The sequence below is a fragment of the Schizophyllum commune genome, assembly GCF_000143185.2.
Source record: "Schizophyllum commune H4-8 unplaced genomic scaffold SCHCOscaffold_11, whole genome shotgun sequence".
In the NCBI taxonomy this organism is placed as follows: domain Eukaryota; kingdom Fungi; phylum Basidiomycota; class Agaricomycetes; order Agaricales; family Schizophyllaceae; genus Schizophyllum; species Schizophyllum commune.
The window spans coordinates 1,616,939-1,634,771 of record NW_026089548.1 but is presented as its reverse complement, the minus strand read 5'-3'; the positions used below and the strand labels follow the sequence as shown (position 1 = coordinate 1,634,771).

General features: G+C 57.3%; 9 protein-coding genes and 1 non-coding gene across 10 annotated transcripts; 4 read left to right on the top strand and 6 right to left on the bottom strand.

The window, feature by feature from the left end:
- Window positions 1-9: 9 nt before the first annotated feature.
- On the bottom strand, window positions 10-569 carry SCHCODRAFT_02639512 (uncharacterized protein). The gene has a single exon (XM_050346087.1). It carries the CDS (start codon window positions 528-530, stop codon window positions 282-284), a length of 249 nt encoding a protein of 82 aa, XP_050198301.1. The 5' UTR covers window positions 531-569; the 3' UTR covers window positions 10-281.
- SCHCODRAFT_02639510 (uncharacterized protein) lies at window positions 249-1,230 on the bottom strand. The gene is made up of 4 exons (XM_050346086.1): window positions 1,039-1,230; window positions 899-992; window positions 564-790; window positions 249-420 (listed from the first exon to the last, which is right to left on the bottom strand). The coding sequence occupies exons 1-3, from the start codon at window positions 1,110-1,112 to the stop codon at window positions 608-610; spliced, it is 351 nt and encodes a 116-aa protein (XP_050198300.1). The 5' UTR covers window positions 1,113-1,230; the 3' UTR covers window positions 249-420; window positions 564-607.
- Window positions 1,231-1,237: 7 nt separating this feature from the next.
- On the top strand, window positions 1,238-1,595 carry SCHCODRAFT_02671935 (uncharacterized protein; the record flags this gene model as incomplete). Its single annotated transcript, XM_050346634.1, has 3 exons — window positions 1,238-1,249; window positions 1,307-1,388; window positions 1,441-1,595. The coding sequence occupies 3 exons, from the start codon at window positions 1,238-1,240 to the stop codon at window positions 1,593-1,595; spliced, it is 249 nt and encodes an 82-aa protein (XP_050198299.1).
- Window positions 1,596-2,167: 572 nt separating this feature from the next.
- Window positions 2,168-2,809, bottom strand: SCHCODRAFT_02589830 (uncharacterized protein; the record flags this gene model as incomplete). The annotated part of the gene is made up of 1 exon (XM_003028140.3): window positions 2,168-2,809. One exon carries the CDS (start codon window positions 2,807-2,809, stop codon window positions 2,246-2,248), a length of 564 nt encoding a protein of 187 aa, XP_003028186.2. The 3' UTR covers window positions 2,168-2,245.
- Window positions 2,810-2,972: 163 nt separating this feature from the next.
- SCHCODRAFT_02752321 (P-loop containing nucleoside triphosphate hydrolase protein) lies at window positions 2,973-9,295 on the top strand. Its single transcript, XM_003028431.2, has 14 exons — window positions 2,973-3,484; window positions 3,532-3,591; window positions 3,639-3,737; window positions 3,787-3,956; window positions 4,006-4,161; window positions 4,212-5,877; window positions 5,930-6,233; window positions 6,287-6,376; window positions 6,424-7,033; window positions 7,083-7,540; window positions 7,591-7,631; window positions 7,681-7,760; window positions 7,811-8,185; window positions 8,232-9,295. The coding sequence occupies exons 1-14, from the start codon at window positions 3,304-3,306 to the stop codon at window positions 9,225-9,227; spliced, it is 5,286 nt and encodes a 1,761-aa protein (XP_003028477.1). The 5' UTR covers window positions 2,973-3,303; the 3' UTR covers window positions 9,228-9,295.
- Window positions 9,296-9,653: 358 nt separating this feature from the next.
- Window positions 9,654-9,735, bottom strand: SCHCODRAFT_t219. The gene has a single exon. It is a non-coding gene; the product is annotated as a tRNA-Arg (tRNA).
- Window positions 9,736-9,837: 102 nt separating this feature from the next.
- Window positions 9,838-10,557, top strand: SCHCODRAFT_02514059 (uncharacterized protein; the record flags this gene model as incomplete). Its single annotated transcript, XM_050343308.1, has 4 exons — window positions 9,838-9,861; window positions 9,909-10,096; window positions 10,160-10,244; window positions 10,300-10,557. 4 exons carry the CDS (start codon window positions 9,838-9,840, stop codon window positions 10,555-10,557), a joined length of 555 nt encoding a protein of 184 aa, XP_050198298.1.
- Window positions 10,558-10,622: 65 nt separating this feature from the next.
- Window positions 10,623-13,925, bottom strand: SCHCODRAFT_02714309 (uncharacterized protein). The gene is made up of 8 exons (XM_003028139.2): window positions 13,325-13,925; window positions 13,218-13,274; window positions 12,389-13,168; window positions 11,949-12,338; window positions 11,458-11,897; window positions 11,293-11,409; window positions 11,123-11,245; window positions 10,623-11,074 (listed from the first exon to the last, which is right to left on the bottom strand). Exons 1-8 carry the CDS (start codon window positions 13,886-13,888, stop codon window positions 10,753-10,755), a joined length of 2,793 nt encoding a protein of 930 aa, XP_003028185.2. The 5' UTR covers window positions 13,889-13,925; the 3' UTR covers window positions 10,623-10,752.
- A 349-nt stretch (window positions 13,926-14,274) lies between these two features.
- On the bottom strand, window positions 14,275-16,127 carry SCHCODRAFT_02680882 (uncharacterized protein; the record flags this gene model as incomplete). Its single annotated transcript, XM_003028138.2, has 4 exons — window positions 14,275-14,544; window positions 14,590-14,886; window positions 14,934-15,574; window positions 16,049-16,127. The coding sequence occupies 4 exons, from the start codon at window positions 16,125-16,127 to the stop codon at window positions 14,275-14,277; spliced, it is 1,287 nt and encodes a 428-aa protein (XP_003028184.1).
- A 657-nt stretch (window positions 16,128-16,784) lies between these two features.
- Window positions 16,785-17,219, top strand: SCHCODRAFT_02671930 (uncharacterized protein; the record flags this gene model as incomplete). The annotated part of the gene is made up of 2 exons (XM_050346633.1): window positions 16,785-16,865; window positions 16,986-17,219. 2 exons carry the CDS (start codon window positions 16,785-16,787, stop codon window positions 17,217-17,219), a joined length of 315 nt encoding a protein of 104 aa, XP_050198297.1.
- Window positions 17,220-17,833: the final 614 nt, after the last annotated feature.

Sequence of the window (17,833 nt, the reverse complement as noted above, 5' to 3'; positions counted from 1 at the left end):
CCTGGAAGAGGGGTCGGTGACCACAGCCTTTAATCTCCGTCTGGGTCTTCGAGCCGGTGTGAGGCTGCGTGTCCTTGCGCAGTCCCGCCACACTTTCTTGCCGTTATGATAACCGGCACGGGTACAGCCTATCAGTCTACTTCTCCCTTACGAGTTCGCGCCGGCAGAATTAGTGAGTGTTCGCTGCTTAGTACTGACGATAGTTCAAGCCTCAAACGACAAGTGCTACGAGCGATGACCTATGCGCTATAATGATCGCTCAACACGTATATCGCACGGATCTAGCAGGCTGGTAAGCAAGACCGCCTCACCAACGCGACATTTTCATGGAAGCCCGTCATGCTCATCGTACAAGGCAAATCGACAATAGATGGCGCCTCTTTGCAGCGTGTGCAGTACCCGGTCCCATCGCAATGAAAGGTAAGTGCTAGGATAAGGGAGAAGCGCGTCCACCCGACGCGTCCTAGTACCCCGAGCCGGGGTTCATCCTCAGCTTCTTTCTCGATGATCTGCACAGCCAGATCCCTCATCTACTTCATTGGCTCTTTGCTCACCCTTCCTAGCCGCGCGCCTTTGGCCAGGAAGGCCCTCTTCTCCTTTTTCAGGATTAATGTCGGCCACTGCTTGATACGCCGCTCATGGAAATGGCCGCGACGTCTATGACCGGATCGACAGGCGAAAGGCCCTCCCGCGAGGGATGACGCGCATCTACCGCCCTGCGCTGGAGATCTGCTTGCGTACAAGCACTCATCTCGCATACGGGGCACATAGCCCTCTTATGCGAAGGAAGGTGAGCTGCCCTTTCCTGCCGTCCCCTAATTAGCCGGCCGGTCATTATCCTTCTGCGCCACACAGGCGCACTTTACGCTTTACAGAGCGGTGACCATGGGATCGATAGCCAATTTGCCTCAGACCCCATGCGGATAGCCATAGGGGAACTGTTCATCCGTAGGCAAAGTGCCACAACCCGAATCTCCGCGTGCTTTGAATAGGCAAGCCGTTGCGCCTTTTAGCATACTATCCCTGATCCTCCCGCAGTGCATGTTTATGCCCTGCGCCTTGGCGCGAATGCGATGAGCGGGGTGGGGCATCCGAGGGCATGCAGGACGCATGGGGGATGTCTTGGTTGGTATAAAGGCGAGCGCCTTTCTGCTCAGTATAGCCCAACAACCACCAGCTGCATCTACCTCTACCCTACACTCGACAACCCTTCCTCTACTTGTACTCGTCGAAGAACATGTCTCAATCGGTGAGTTGAGACTTCTCCTCGCCTCGACGAAGCACGTTTCTGACTTGTGTCCTCCAGGCCAACTCCTCGATGAGCGCTCTCAACTACGACGGCCCTCGCGTCCCGCGTCGCACGCCCATGGCTTGCGAATTTTGCCGCGGTACGTGCCAAGCGCTGTCTTACTCACCAACTTGAGCTGACCTCTTCGACAGCGCGTAAGCTCAAGTGTGACGGTGGCCGCCCGTCCTGCGCCAACTGCGAGAAGAAGAAGTTCCCGTGCAACTACGTCCCTGTGTACGTCCCGTCTCCCCTTCCACAACACGAATTTCACCGACCTCCTCGCAGCGGTGACAAGTCGAAGAAGTAGATGCGGCCCTAATGGCCAACAACCTACCACGTCGGCGTCAGCACCCGCCAGGGACTGCGTCGGCGTCCTGACCTCCGCCGCTCATTTCTCGCTGGGATAGGCGCTGCGCGCCACTGCCTCTGATGTACTGTTACGCATTTTCTTGGGTTTGGGTCGGACGGATTTCATGGATTTCCCTGGTATCGAGGAGAAAAATCGTAAAACACATACAAATCGGATAATTTATGCCTGCTAAGCAGGTTGGGAATGCTGGCCTGAGGTATTTGATGCGTCTCCGTTGTGTGAGGCATGCGTTCGCTGGCAGAGTGTGTGATGACGAAGGGCATTACGCTGAATCAGCGCGAATGTGCAGTGAGACAAAAGCACACGTTGTTTCCGTCAGAAGCTCCAGAGAGCTCATTGCGTCGGCGAGAAGAGCCTACGAAAGAGAGCATAAAGCTGGCGAAGGGATGCTCGCAGGCATCGGACGTGACTTCAATAGAGTATATTTGGATTTGAGGCGCTTGTCACTTGAAATTCAGGCGGACTTCGAGCACTGCGGAGCCGCACATCCTGTAGACTCGTGATTTCCAAGACGAGGCCCGTATGACTACATGGCAGCGAGTGAGGAAGCCCTTTAGACCGCCCATCGACAATAAGCCCGCGCCGTCCTACAAAGGCAGAGATCGCCCAGCTGAGTCAACCAGAGTAGTAGCCGAGGATGCTGCGCTGCGATGTGGTCGACCCAGTACTATGATAGAGTCGACAGAGTTCGATTTCTTGGGGAGTGTCGCGTACGCCGACGCGATAGTCGACGCACCGGTCGACGAAGAGCGTTGAACCTTCGACATATGCGGCATAGTCTCCATAGGCATCATGAGAGTATCGTTATCCGGTAGTGAAGCAGCGTTCAAGGCGTCTTCCTTGATGCGTGCGTAGCACTTGACAAAGCTATAGATCGTGACGGCGATGAGGATGATGCAGACGCCTAAGACAAAGAAGAGCGCTCCCGCGTAGTGTAGGGGCTGGCGCGTAGCATTGACTGGAAGAGACGAGTAGTGTGCGCCTGATGCAATCGTCGTAGGCTGAGCGAGAGTGGGCGTGGGTGTGTTCGTGACAATCCCGTCCAAAAGAATGTTGACCGTAGGCATGTTCTCGACTAAGCTTCTAAAAGACTGGGAGAGGAATAGTATGCTTGAGAAGTTAGTTGTGCGAATGTCAGTAAAGGCGAGCATACTGGTTTGAATAAAGCTCACTGGCTAGAATCTATGTCGTCGATGTTCGTGTTGAAGTGCAGATCCGGGAATTGCCGTCATTAGGCAAACACGTGAGGAATCCCACGAGGCTCGTGACAAACAACGGTCAATCAACATGGATGCATCCTGTTTCCGTCTCCCATGTCGCTGCTCTCATCTATTAAAATTCGAGCTCCTGAAGACGTTTCGATGTGTCAGAGACGGATTTGAACTTACTAGCGGTCACACCCACTCAATCACCAAAAGAGCGCAACGCCGACTGTATACCCGCTAGCGATGTCGTATCACTATAAAACATCCGAAGTGGGCGCCTGCAGACACGCAAGCCAACCTGCTTCTAGGCGTTGGTATACCCTTTGCGCAGCCGACGCCACCTAGTATCCGGCCTCGAGGCAAATAATCGCCTTTGAACACTTATAAACCGCGGCTTTCGTCATACTTCCTTTCTCTCCTCTTTCACCCTCACCCTCATCATGGACCTCGGAGAAGACATCGATGAGAGGCTGCCCGGTGAGGACGAGAAGTTTGACCCATCCTCGGCCGCAGACACGCTTCGAGCCCTCGACGCTCTGTGGTACATCGGTGCAACGAAGAAAGCGAGATGGATGGACATCATCGGTGACTATGCGGGCGAGGAATTGTTTGTCATCGATGGTGCGTGGTCCTGGTCTGGATTTTTGCCGCTCTGATGGGGCGTTTAGGGGACTCCCTTGTGCAACGGGTTCTTGACGACCCCCTACTGGCGCTTGGAAAAGCAGGAGGTGAGTCACCACCTTGCACGATGTATCATTGTCTCAAGTTCCTTCAGATACTGGGTTCCAAACCATACATGCGTTATATCTCGTTGAGCAGACGCTCTCTGCGTTTGCAGGACGCGGGTGCAACTTCGAGATCGTATTCTGGGACGGTGAGCCATCCTCAAAATCTCATGCGTCTTTCGATGCTGATCTATACAGACAACGCTCCCGTGACGATCAGCAGCAGTGAAGGTGACTTCGTAACGACCTCGAGACGCCTTGCGCGGCGCATCATCAAGCACCATTGCGAAGATCGATTATCCATCCCAGTCAGTACCTTTGCCAACACGGACGACGAGGCATGGACCGAATACGAACATCAGAAAAAGGTCAGTCACTTATCGAACCACCCCACGTACGGCTGATGTACTATTCTAGCCAATGTTCGTACTACTCAACGACGGGTCCAGCTTCAGCGACAAAGGGACTTTGGCCGCTGATCGGATGCTGGTACAACGGAATATGGTCCTTACGCTGCAACATTGCGGAATTCCGGTAGTCCTGCTCAATGGAATCGAGTTCAAGGACTCAAAGGTTCGTATGAGTCCACCTTCACACGTCTTGCTATTTGACAACCTCTGTAGATAATGTCCTTCGTCTTCGAGCAACGTCGCGTTCGCCAATTGCCGAAGAAGCTTCCCGGTGCTGTCGCTAGATGTCATCAGCGTCTTGCAGAAGAGACTGGGCTACCTCGCACTGGCGGCCAAGGCTCTATCGTCGACTTTATCACGATCGTCCTGAAGAAGGGCAGGATCACTCCTTTCGTGGCTGAACTGCTCTATGTATTTGTCGCGCACCTCATCATCCTCCCATCGCTGTCGGTTTCTGATCGCGCTCAACTCCCTTCTCTCCTGCATCCCAAGCTTGAAGCCGCCTTGTTGAACGACTTCCTCCCTTGCGTGTACGAAGCGGCTGCTGGCCTGGCTTGCATCGATGACGTCGACGGACGGGTGTATACTGCGCTCCTGAGCGCCATTGTCAATGATGGCCATCAAACAGCACTCGCGAACGTTATCGGTTCTCCTGAAGCCGCTCGCATTCAAGCCCTCTGGCAGCAGGCCAACGGACCACGCATCGATATGTCGTCCTTCGCTCGACGCTTTTCGTGTCTCGACAAATCGACGACAAGCACGAGCGCGTGTTCTACCGATGACGGCTCATACGCCCTGTTACCATTTCACGAGCCGACATTCGACGAGCACTTGTCCGACATCCGCGTTCCTACTGCGGACGAGACCGAAACCTCCGTCGTCCCAACCAAGTATGCACGCGGCGTCATCTTCGCAGACGTGCACCACTGGCACAACAACCGCTCCATCCTTCCTTCGCATCTGGGCGGCAAGCCGGCTGTAAAGAGGCAGCTCACGCCGTGGCAACGCAAGAAGGAACTGCGCGCTGAGCAGCGCTTCACGCACAACCTTCAGCTGCAGGCCGCGACCCTCATGGGCACCATCGGCCTCAAGCAGCTTGTCATCCCGCCGGCCGGCAACGGTGCGGAGTCCAGACGTGCGGTGGTGAAGGGGAAGGCGCCAGCGAGTCAAAGTGGAGCTGGAGGGAAGGGCACGAAGAAGAGCAGCGGGAAGGGAAAGACGCCGAAGCTGTCCAAGAAGGAGCAGCTTCTCCTCGATATCCAGGCGCAGAAGGACGTCGGCGCGCGCAAGGCGTCGATCAAGAGCTGGAAGGGTCATCTCGCGGCGATGGAGGCGATGTCGACGGACGGCAAGGTCGCCTACCTCGAGCAGCTCAACCGGAACAAGGTGGAGGAGGCGTGGCAGGGCTCCGAGCTCCGTGCGATGCGCCTCGACCTCCTTCTTCGCTCGTGGATCAACGATCCTCAGCGCGACGCTCCTTCCGTTCAAGACAAGTACACTGTCAAGGCCATGCGCCTCATCGTCGACATCTGCGCTCGCAAGGTGCTCACAAAAGCGATCGCGGAGAAGGCCAAGGTCGTCTTATCCGTCCTCGGTTTTGGCGAGTACGCGGACGTCTTGTTGCCAGACGAGGGTCAGCTCGAGGACACGAAGATGACGTTCAAGTTTGTCGACCTGCTGGAGGGGAAGGGAAAACGGCCGGCGTTCCCGTGGATGCACATAAAGGAGGACCCAGTCGAGTGGCAGCTACGCCTCTGGGGCGAGTATATGGATCGCAGCATCGACGCGACCAATGATCCACGTGTTGGTTTTCGTCCTGATGCTTGGCAGCGGCGCGTCCTGGACGCTATCGACCGCAACTCGTCCTTACTTGTCATTGGTGAGCTTGAATACAGGTATCGCACTATGCCTCCGTCTGACCCTTGAGCTAGCGCCCACGAGCTCCGGAAAGACTTTCATCTCGTACTACGCGATGGAGCAGGTCCTTCGCGAGTCGGACAAGGGCATCCTCGTGTACATCGCGCCGACGAAGGCGCTTGTGGCGCAGATCGCTGCCGAGGTCTACGGGCGGTTCAAGAAGACGCTGCCATCGGGCTCTCTCTGGGCAATGCAGACGCGAGACTACCGTATCCAAGACCCGCAGAACTGCCAGATCTTGATAACCGTGCCGGAGATGCTCGCGATCATGCTGCTCAGCCCGCCTCTTGCCAAGTCGTGGACGCCGAGGATCAAGAGGTGGGTAGAAAACGTATCACGGGCTAGTGGGGTGTTTATTGACCAGGGTACAGGATAATCCTTGACGAAATTCACTCGATTGGCCAGCAGGAAGGTGGCGCTGTATGGGAGCAAATCCTCCTTCTAGCACCCTGCCCAGTCATGTGCGCTTCTTGCTCTTCTCGCACTTAACATGCTGACAATAAGGCAGCGGACTGTCGGCTACCATCGGAAGCCCGAGAAAGTTCAACGACTGGCTGGCGAGTGTACAGCGCGCTCATGGGTACGAGCACGAGCTCGTCGAACATCCGCATCGCTACTCGCACCTGCGCAAGTACCAATACGTCCTCGCCAAAAAGCCGCCCAAGTTTCAGGGTCTTGCCACTTACGAACCTTCGGAACGCATCCAGTTCCTTCATCCTGCGTCTATGCTGGTCAACGGGCCGCGCGCTATGCCACCCGATCTTGCTTTCGAGGCCTCAGACACGCTGTCACTGTACACAGTGCTCGCCAAGCGTGCCGCTGATATCGACGTCGACATAAACGACCTCAAGCCGTCGACATTCTTCAAGTCCGTTAAGGCTTTGCTGACGCAGAAGGAAGTTTTGGAGTACGAGGCGGCACTTAAGCAGCTATTGGCGCACCTCATCGAGACGTCGCAGCAGGGCGACCCGGACTCCTCGCTAGCCCTCGTGTCCTCTGATCTGAAGCCGCCTCCGATCGTATGCAACACCGTCGACTCTGCGTTTGCGCCAAATGCGGACGAATTTGTGCAGAACCTGATTCATCTCGTGTCAGACCTCCACGCAACGGGTAGCCTTGTAAGCCATCACAACCTCCTATGCCCTCCAATGTTCATCGCATCGTTAGCCTGCCATCATCTTCAACTTCGACCGCAGGTACTGCGAGATCATAGCGCAGAGGCTCGTCTCCGAGTTGGAGCGTGCTGAGAAAGCATGGCGTCGCTCGTCGCCAGTCTGGACGAACCGTATCGAGCAATGGGAGAAGTGGAAAGCCAAGGCGAAAGACCGGCAGCGGCAGGAGACACGCGCGAAGCGCAACGCAGGCAACGAGGATGAGGGACCGGAGCAGCCGTCGGACACACATTCCTGGCAGAAGTCCTTCGATCCGAATGCGCCCTCGGAGGGCTTCACGTTCGCCGACGTGTATGCGTACTCGAAGGCGGACCTGGACGAAGATCTTCGTCAACTCGGATGGCGTGCACCCGGTATACTGAACAGATTGCCGTGGGCTTTCGATGCGCTGTATCGCGGCATAGCTGTACACCACGCGGGTATGAACAAGCATTACAGAACGCTGATCGAACGGTACGAGTACGCCCGTCTCGACGATGCCCAAGTGACTGATGGCTTGGTAGCCTCTTCCGCATTGGCTACATACGAGTCATGATCTGCACCGGTACGCCTCTTTCGCTTCTTCGGTGTTAATGCCACTGAACTCGCCCCAGGTACTTTGGCTCTGGGTATTAACGCGCCAGCGAAGACGGCGGTCTTCGCTGGTGACAGTCCCTTCCTCACGGCCTTGATGGTATGCGGAGCACATTCCAAACACTGCCTAATGCTGACATACGCGTGCAGTACCGCCAGTGTGCAGGCCGCGCTGGACGGCGTGGATACGATCTCTTCGGCAACGTCGTCTTCTACGGTCTACCAGAAGAGCGCATCCAGCGTCTCGTCCTTTCCAAGCTCCCCTCTCTCGGCGGCACCTTCCCCATGACCTCAACCATGTGCCTGCGCCTCGTCAACCTCCTCCATGGATCCGGGAATGCTCAAGTCGCCGTCGACGCCGTTCGCAGCTTGATGTCCCTGCCTCATGTCACTTTCACTGCAAGCGCCGGTCGACACCAGCTTCTTCATCATGTGCGATTTAGCTTCGAGTACCTACGGCAAGCCGGGCTCTTGGACGCTGAGGGGCAGCCCATGAATCTATACGGGGTCGCGGCGCATCTCTATGTGAGTAAATCCATTCTGCAGTGTGCTTATACCAATCAACTCCCAGTACACGGAACCGAGCAATTTTGCCCTCGTCGCACTCCTTCGGCAAGGGATATTGCACGACATCGCGGCGCACAAGAGCTTCGAGGATGCCAAGCGCGAGTTCATCATCCTGATGTGCCACCTATTCGACCGTCGCTACCTCTCACGCGTATACACCCAGAAGCCGCACCTTCAAGCGCTACTCAGGAAGTACCCGTCGCGCGTACTGCTCCCGCCACTACGTTCCGACGCAGTTCGCGCCCTACGAGAGCACGACGAGGAGATCCTCCGCGTCTTCAAAGGCTACGCAGTCACGTATGCGCAATCAAGGGATGCCGAACTGCCGAAGGACGTCTGCCTACCGCTCAGTCACACGCCATACGTCGGAAGCAGCGAAAGTTCTCCCTTCAAGGAGTCCTTGCAGCGAACGGCAGTGCCACGCAGCGTTCGCTCCTCATTCATCGCGACATCAGGACACGGCGACGAGTTTGCCAGCGTTAGCGAGCTCTGCCGCACCGCACGCGCCGGAGTCGAGCTGCATGAGCACAGCATCCCCTCGATGGAACGCTTCATCCGCTATGCAAATCCTGACGAGACGGACGGCGTCCAGCACGTCCTCAACGCCTACATCTACGACTTTTACACGCATGGCCAACCAACTTCTCTCGCGCAGGCGAACGGCATCAAGTACGGCGACATTTGGTACCTGCTGGAGGACTTCAACCTTGTCCTGCTCACTCTCAAGACGGCGCTGCAGCAGCTCCTGAGTCGTACACGGAGCGAAGACGCTGAGCTCGTCGTTGGTGTGGACCTTGATGAGGAGCAGGTGGTTGGCGATGCGGACGTCGAGGACGATGTGAAGGAGGATGAGGACATCACGGATGAGAAGGAACCTGCGGCAGAAGGCGAGGAGTTCTCGAGACCGAAGGGTGTGCCGGACTTTGACTGGAATGTGTATCGCATGGTGTCTCGTGCTCACGAAGACTTTTATGCCAAGTTCAAGGCGATGTGGGCGTAACTCATTGTCGTATTTACTGTCGTGTTTTGTTCGGTCCTTGGATCCAATCAATTGCCTTATGAGATGTATCTCTGCCATGAACCACGCCAGCACTGCTCACAGGTAAGGGAGATTATAGTAAGAATTATATTGTATATTCCCGCTGGAACGAGCTCAGTCACGCTCTGGTGTAAACGTCTCCGAAGTGCTGTGTAGTCAATGCAGGTGCGAGAGAAACATTTTCTCGCTTTCTTCTCAATCTGAAGGAAGCAATAACGCCTGTACCTATCAATTCACGCTGGTACCTCACATAGAAAGGATATCTGAGCGAGCAGGCTTCGCCCCTCTGAGATCTCGCTTCACGCGATCCGCTTGCTCCTTAGCTCGTCCTGCTTGCGATAGTGGCTAATAGACTGCGCTTCAAAAACGTAGCTATCGCCAAAGTGAAACCGATGACGGGACTCGAACCCGCAACCTTCGCCTGACCTTCGTAGGAAAGCGACGCCATAGACCATTAGGCAACATCGGCGTGATATCAGACCGGCACACGCATGTGACGTGGAGTGACAAGTGCTCACCTCCATCACGTTCGCCCTAGCTTCCCACTCTGTTCTTGGTTTACTCCTTCATCATGGACTTGCGGTCTGAGAACATGGTGCGGCGCTATGGCTATCAGCTCTGCTTCGTGCTCATTCGGCACAGTCTATGCAGCAACTCATCGCCTTCAACATGCAACGGCACAAGAACGCTCGACTTGCCGAGGCACCGGACGATGGCGCTAAGGCGCCGGCGCCTAAACGCGCCAAGAAGGTCCACAAATCCTCTGCGGCCCAAATCCCCGATCGTCGTCCTTCATCTCTAGCGGCCGTTACGCCGAAGCTCAGCACACAGTTGGCGGGTACGCGCAGGGGCAAGCGCGCGCAGGTGCGCGATCAGTCGGACTTGAGGCGTAGCCTACTGACTGGCCCGAAGCGCTCTTCGACACCTTTGGACCAGATGATCGCGGTGGACGAATGGATGGAGGAGGATGTGACGATGGTGCGCGGCGGTTGCTTTTGTGTTCGGACGCATATACCCACCTCGCGTATGACAGATCGAGGCCGCCCCCGCGACTATGCCATCCCTCGACGTTCCCGCGTGTTTGCGCGAGCTCGAGAGCGAACTCGCAAAGTTGCTCGATGCGGGCAAGACGGTGATCAGTCTGGAGAACACCGCATACAGGGAGACACAGGGCAGTAGACTTCGTCGTGCTAAAGTCGTTGAGAGTGGCCGACAGGTGATCAGCATCGCGGAGGATGCTCTGGGCAAGCTTCGCACCGTGCTTGGATCTCTGCCTCTCGAGAACAAGTGACGCTCCGGTACCACCTTCCTTGCTATCCTATCGCTTTCATCTCGCTCTGCCCTGTACTGCACTTTGTCGTATCGCTCTCGTCGCTCGGTTCGGACTTGGATACTCTGTCGTTATATCACGCTCTCATACCCGCTTTGGACTCGGATACCACATTTTGCATTGAATTGGAACCTTGGATTGGACGAATAACTAGCTTTACACTTTCTCAATAAGAAGCCTTGTACGTTTGCGCGCGTCCGCCTTGCGACAATCTGTCTGGAGACACACGTACGCAACGTCCGCCGCCTCGCCCTGGACCTTGCCCGCCAGCGCTGCGCGCAACAGCGATACGTCTTCCTCGTACAGCACGATCTTGTCCTTGGCGACCGGGACCTTGCTGCTAAGGTCGATGGACTCCCTCAGCGAGAGCGACGTGTCTTGCGCGTGATCGTGCCCCGGGCGCGCGTCCACGCAGCGAAGGAGGTCATACCCGTGCGTGTTGTGCCAGTGGGCGATCATGTCGGCAAAGTCGTACATGCTGTTATCAAGTCAGTGCATGGCGGATATGCAAGATCGGCCGACTCACGTCGCATTCTCGCGGCACGTCCACATCTTACAACGCAGCGAGACGGAGGAGTCGAACTTGGGCGCAGTCGTCGTCTTGCAGTGGGAGAGCATGTGGCGGAGCATCTCCTTCTTGCCCGGGTCACTGGTATATAGTCAGTACGCGCACGGAAACAATCAAAGCCAACGTACTTCACGCCGCATGCATTCGGATCCTCCTCGTCAAAGTCGTTGATGCAGACGGGGCAGTAGTACACCGTCCGATTCTTGTACTCGGTCTCAAACTGGTGCTTGTACGAGTCTATGCCGCTAGGAGGGCGTTAGCAAAGGCAGACGAACTGCAACGACGACACGTACAGGGGACGTCCCGCATCCTCGGCGTCCTGGATGTCGAGGTTCTTGGCCGCAATCATGTCGGCATAGCAGATGCGACAGTGCTTGTCGAGCTCATCGCCGTTGCCGAAGAAGCCGGCGCAAAAGTTACACCTGGTGTGCGTGTCCTTGTAGTGCCGCTGCATGCACGTCCACATGTGCTGCCCATAGTTACCGAGCAGGTCCTTGTGAATGCCCTCGCGCGCGCACAAGAAGCATTGACGCTGGAGCGCCTGTTCGTCCAGACGCAGGAGGTGCATCAGAGCCTTGAAGACGTTGGCGCGCGCGTGCAGAGCGTTCTCGCCAGTGACGAGCGAGAGGTACGGGTGACCAGCGTCGAGGGAGTGTACGAATCGCGCGAGCGTAGCGCTCCGCGGAGCGCCGTCGACAGGTTCCGGTGCAGTAGAGGCTGCAGGGGGAAGAATCTGTTGTGACACGTTGAGCGAGCGCAACATGATGGGCGAAAATCGACGTACCTTATTGTTGAGGTCCCTGAGCGCTATCAAAATATCGTTCATGGCGTCCCGCGCCTCCTCCACGAGCTCGTCCGGCTTCTCCATATCCGGCACCTCGTCCACCCACTTGCCGTACTTCTCGTAGACAGCGTGGTCAAGCTTGTCGAACGTGCGAGCGAGCTCTTCGACCTTCGCATCCGCAAAGAGACGGCGGACGCGATCTTCGTGCAGGCTGTCCGCGGAGGCAGGACCAGCAGTCCGCCCGACAGAGTTGTAAAACTCTATCGTGCTCGTGTCCTCCGCACGTCCGCGAAAGCGGGCCTGAAAGTCGACCTGAGCGATCTGAGCCTTATACGTGGTCCACGTCAGCGGCGAGTTGATACGGTGACCCATTGCAGCAGTAACAATGTCCTGCAAGCACGATGAGTGGTCGGATTGCACGAGGCAAGAGCAGGACTTACGGGGGACACGGTACGCTTCAAGTTCTCGCCAAACGTGTACCGCATGAACTTCCACATGAACGCGAGGATGCCGCAGAACACCGCAATCTTCTGGACAAAGTGGTTGGCGGACGCGGAGCTCATCGTCTTCCACTCCTGCGGCTTGCGATTCTTCCCGACATACATCTCGGGCTGATTATCCGTGTTCGCAGCCGCGAGCTTCTCCTCCGACGGCTGCTTGGAGGCACGGACGACGCCCGTGTGCTTGAACTTGTCGCGAACGACGAGCTCGACCCTCGATGCAGGTGGAGCGACCGCGCCGGAGATCCATCCGATGACTTCGTTGGACTGTTCCCAGACGTCGTAGTAGCAGCCGATGACGAGGAAAGGGAGGATGGGGTCCATGTGCGCCTCGGAGCCTGGCAGCACACGAATGCTCTTGTCGGAGATGCGCAGGGAGGTGCCCTTGTAGCCCTTGAGCCAGTGCAGACGGAAGAAGATGGAGACGTTGAGGCCCCAGGAGTCGGTACCTTCGATATAGACGGTAGTGTCGCCCCATCGCACGCACTGCGCGAGCCCCTGCGCGTTCTCAGCCTCCGTCCAGGTGCCGATGCGCGTGCCGAGCTCGGACATGATCGTCGTGAGGAAGTACATGGTGACACGGGTCTTGTTCGAGTCGTAGCTGAGCCCGGGATCGAGGAGCGCCTTGAGCATCTTGAGGAGGTCGACTTCGCGCATGAGGAGCTTCTCGCGGGCGCGATCCTCGATGACGCCTTTGACCTTGGCCAAGGCGTCGATAAACTATGCGGTGTCAGTCAGGACACGACGCGCAGCAAACCAGCACACTCACGTTCTTGATAGCCTCGCGATAGGCAGGCGTAGGGGATGCGACGCCGCGCGAATAGAGCTGAAAGTGGGTCAGTGAATATCGTAGGTGTGATGCTGTTGCGCGCTTACCATGCCGAAGACTGCGCCCTGGAACTTGACCATGGTGTTGTACGAGAGCCCGCGACCATCAGGGCCGCGAGTCCTGCCGACGAACTCGAAGAACGTCTTCATCGTGCCCTCCTCCGGCAGCGCCTGACCCTCTTGCAGGGTCAGCGCAGCGAGCTTCTCGGACTTGAGGATGACGGTCATGGCCTCCAGCCAGACGCGCTCAATGTAGTCGTAGTTGGAAAGGGTGCTCGCCGCGAGATAGTGGAGGTCGAAGGTGCCGTTGTCGATCTCGCGGAGGATGACGGCGTTATCGTCGTGGCCAAAGAACTCCTCGTATGCTTTCGCGGTGTCGACCTTGGCTTTGCCGCAACGGGGCTTTGCCTTCCGCAGCCCCTCCGCATCGATATGCTCGTCCTCGACAGGCGGGCGTGCGGCGGGCACAGGCGGTGGGGCGGGTTGCGCAAGGGTGCGCACGTCGATAGGCGGACGGCGGACGGACCACATGTGGGTCCCCGGCAGCGCCGTGAAGGTGCGCTTGTCGGCTGTACGCGGTAGGTTGCTCTTGCGAACAGCGCCATGGGCCATGGTGGAGGAGGTGGGCGATGGGGCAGCTACGCGACTGCCCGACTTATATGATGGATGTGCGATGGGTTGCAGGCTGTCGAGGCGCGTCAAAAACCAGTAGACGTGCGAGCTCGGACAGAAGACTGCGAGGGCAGGACTCGCATCTCACCTTTGGAATTTCCGAGTTCGGTCGAGCTGCCATGTCAGCGCGCATGTCGGATCGACAGGGACGCGCGAAGCGCGCATTGGACAGGTGCCTGTCATGGCCAGCGGAGGCTTCGCGCGGACATTACCCGCCGACGCTGCTCATGTTGTACGCCGCGACGATGGAGGGAGCAGGCTCGCGCGCGTTGGACATGGTGGTCGAACGATGGTGGGCAAAACATGGATGCATGTTTTATGACATGTTACGTAAAGGCGACTGCAGCGTGTACTCTAAGTTCCCACAGCTGTCCGCGGACGATATCCGTATAATCTGGACGGTGCCAAAACGCGGCTGTCAACGCAATGACAGCTTCCTCCGCGCGCAAGTACAGCTTCTGGCGCGTTCCGATGCTGGTCTCATTCGCAAAGGCATCGTAGTATGCGAGGGCGGTGTTCATCGCCTTTGGACCGTTCGACGTGCTGAGCAGAATGTCGTACTCCCAGCAGGGGTCGAGGAGGACGATGGGCCCAAACTATGCACGTCAGTGTGCGCGGGAGCAAACGTACAAAGACCGTACCCTGGCAAATAGCCTCAGGAGTCGGTTGCGCGCGGTGACATGCACCTGCTGGGCGTGCGCAAACTTGTTGATGTCCTTCTTGCGGTCCTTGAGCACCTGCTCGGCGGGCCCAGACGCAAGCGCCGCGCGACCCTCCTCTGTCTCTGCCCAGAGTTGGCGATAGAAGCGGGTCGCGAACTGGCTGTCGTGCGTCGAAGACGCGTACCATCGGCGAGCCAGAGTGACGTCGAAAAGCTTGAGAAGCACCTTGTTTGCGAGGGCAAACTCGCCCGTGAACTGACGGTAGTTGTATATACCCTTGTTGGACGTGTCAGAAAGCGACGCCATCGAGCATCCGTCCTTACATTGTGCTGCAGGGCCAGCGCGCTGATAGACTGGCATCCGATGAGGAACTCTTGCTGGATCGCAAACAGGTCGTCACTGTCAGCCGACCCCGCAAAGGCTTCCTTCCAGCTATCGGCCGTAATGTCGGGCGCAATACCACGGACGGCGTTCGCAAGCGCGATCCGCCGTCTCCTCATCTGAGTACTGCTGAGGGTGGCGAGCTGGGCAATCTGCGCGCTCGAGAGGGGCGTCTGCCAGAGGTTGGCTTCGAGTAGAGCGTGGATGTCTTGCTCGGCAGTGTTGGCGGATGGGCGAGGGCGACGCGGGGCAACGGGCGGGGGCGACGGCGACGGCGTCCGCGTGGGGCTCGGCGACGGCGTATGGGTGCGTGTGGGTGCTGGTGTGGGTGTCCGCACGTGCTCGGGTGTATGCGCGCGGTCGCTGGCAGGCGTTGGTGTCAGAGCGCGGGACACTGGCGGAGTCGGGGACGTGTGCGTCTCGGAAGCGAATGGGGTTGAGGCGCGGCGGGTATTGAACTGCTGGAAGAGGTCGCCCGGGAGACGCTGCGTGAATGTGAGCACGACTGTAGCGATGAGCACGCGCGCTCTTGCCTCTGGGTACGTCGTGACCGTATCGTACAGGCGGCGTATGACGGTCACCACTGGACAGAATTGTTAGGACTATCGTTCCCCATGTTAAGCTCTGCCTTTGCAATGTTCTGGCTTAGACACTTGGCTTCGCCTTGGTTCGGGAGATGGATTTGCGCTTGGAATATAAATGCACGTGACTTTTGCTTTAGGTCACGTGGACTTAGCTTTCGCCTTGCGCGTTTCGCCATCGACTTCGACTCTGATTTGGACCGAACTTTCTCTCTCTGATGCGCACCGTAGCCCCAACTCTTTAGATAAACATGACCGGTGGGCCACGTGTTCCACCCTGCACTGCTGGCCAGTGGACGGCGGGTCCCACGCGGCCTCCGGAGGTACGCGCGAGGTCCCCCAGTGGACGGTACGAAGAGGTGAGCTATCCTATTCCACTTTACCCCTTATTTCCCTTTCCGCACACTGTCTGCCCGCCTTCGTCGAGTGCTCTGGCCCACATACTCCTTTGCGCTACCATGACACCCTCGACGCACAATTCTCAAGCCTGCGAAATTGGAGGATGTGCGCGATCTGTGGTGGGCGAGGTGTAAGGAGGGTCTCCCACCCCGTCATTCCCTCATCTGGGCTCTCTGCACAATGATTCTGGGATGCCGATCTCAGCAGAGTCCCTCGCGCTCGCCCTGGACGTGGAGTGCTCGTGAAGATAGAGAGGAGAACAGATGAGAAAGCGGTCCATGTTGAGTGCGAAGCAGCGGAACGATGGAGCTGCAGAACAAGGATGACAACGTTGTCTAGGGCTTGCTAGAGGGCAGAGTGTACACTCGGGGGAGGGGGGAAGGGACGAAGGGATCTGTGCGCCGTACATCATAATGCTACAGAATCAGAAAGAACGTTGGGAGCGCATCAAGTCTACGGCGAGTGACGTCGAATTCCTTTCCGTTGACTAGAGCAACTGACGTGGGGCAGATATCTGCGCGCGTCAGTATTGGTGAGAGGGAAAGGAAGGGGGAGAGAGGTGTCGCGTGTTCCAGCGCAGTAAGTCATTTAGCTTGCAACAGATGGCCCTCGGGCGTGGGCGAGAACAGAATATGAGCTGTTTACCCTCCGAGACGAACGGAAGGATGCGCGCCCACTCTTCGATGCGTCTACTGCTCCTAGTAAAGGTGAGTACTCGCCCTTCGCTTCTACAGTCTCTCCCCTTCCCGTTGACGCCGCTTGCCTTATTCCTCTCCAGTCAGTCGCTCCCCCACGTCCTCTTCCTTCCACTCAATGCGCTCTCCCCTCATCTCGCGTCTGCCGTCTCATCCTGCCCTTTCTCTCCTCTCTCTTCTCAATCTCTCCCCCCCTTACGTTCTCTCCCCAATTTACTCCCTACTTCGCATCCTAAACAACCCACTTGCACACTTCATCTGACCTCTTCCCTCCCTCCCTTCTGCCCTCGCTCCCCACCAATTCTGCGCACCAAGAGAGGGAGTGCCCGCTATCGAGGAGTCTGCGGTCGCGGTGTGGGAGGTAGACTACGTGGCCGCGAAATACGGTATGGCAGCTGCTCAAGCGCGCATCAAGAAGCTCGAAGGCGAGGTCATCGTGTATGGACCAAGAGGCGCAAGTCGACGAACTGCAGACGCAAGTCGCGGGCTCGAGAAGGCGGCGGGGATCGAGCAAGAGTCGCACAAGTTCGAGGGCGAAGCCAGCGATATCTAGGACGACCTTGGCAAGGACAAGGTTCGACTTCGTCCAGTTTGACGATAGGCTGTCGATATCTGGCAGACTCGGTGTGTCTACGCCATTCGTGAGTCTTTCCGAACATCTTCTCTCGTGTCGCATAACCGTCCGAAGCGCTGCAAGGCGTCTGCGAGGACGCGCCGCAAATTCGATGTGGAAGGTGCGGAACCCTCCCGAGTGCACTTCATCAGTCAAAGGCTAAGACCCGGGTTAGGCAAGAGTCAATTGGATCAAGTTCTGCGCGCGCATCAGAGGCGACGTATTCGAAGATGATGGGGGGCTTAGGTAAGTACGCATTTTTGGTGACATTTCTGAGCGTATACTGACCTTCCAGCTGACGATTTCTCGGGAGGCCCGAGTCACCAGAGGCGCGATCCGGCTCCTGGTCCGGGCATCCGACAATACTAGGGCTATCTCCCTCGTCGCCCCTTCGAAGCGGGAGACGCCGTGCTCAGCCAAGACGATATCTGGCGACGTCGAACCCAGGAGGTCGCGCATGGTACCCTGACTAGCGATACGATGTGGGAAATTCGCCCATCGTCCCGTAGCCCCCGCTTTCGCATACTGTCTTTGTCGAATCGAAGGTCCTACCC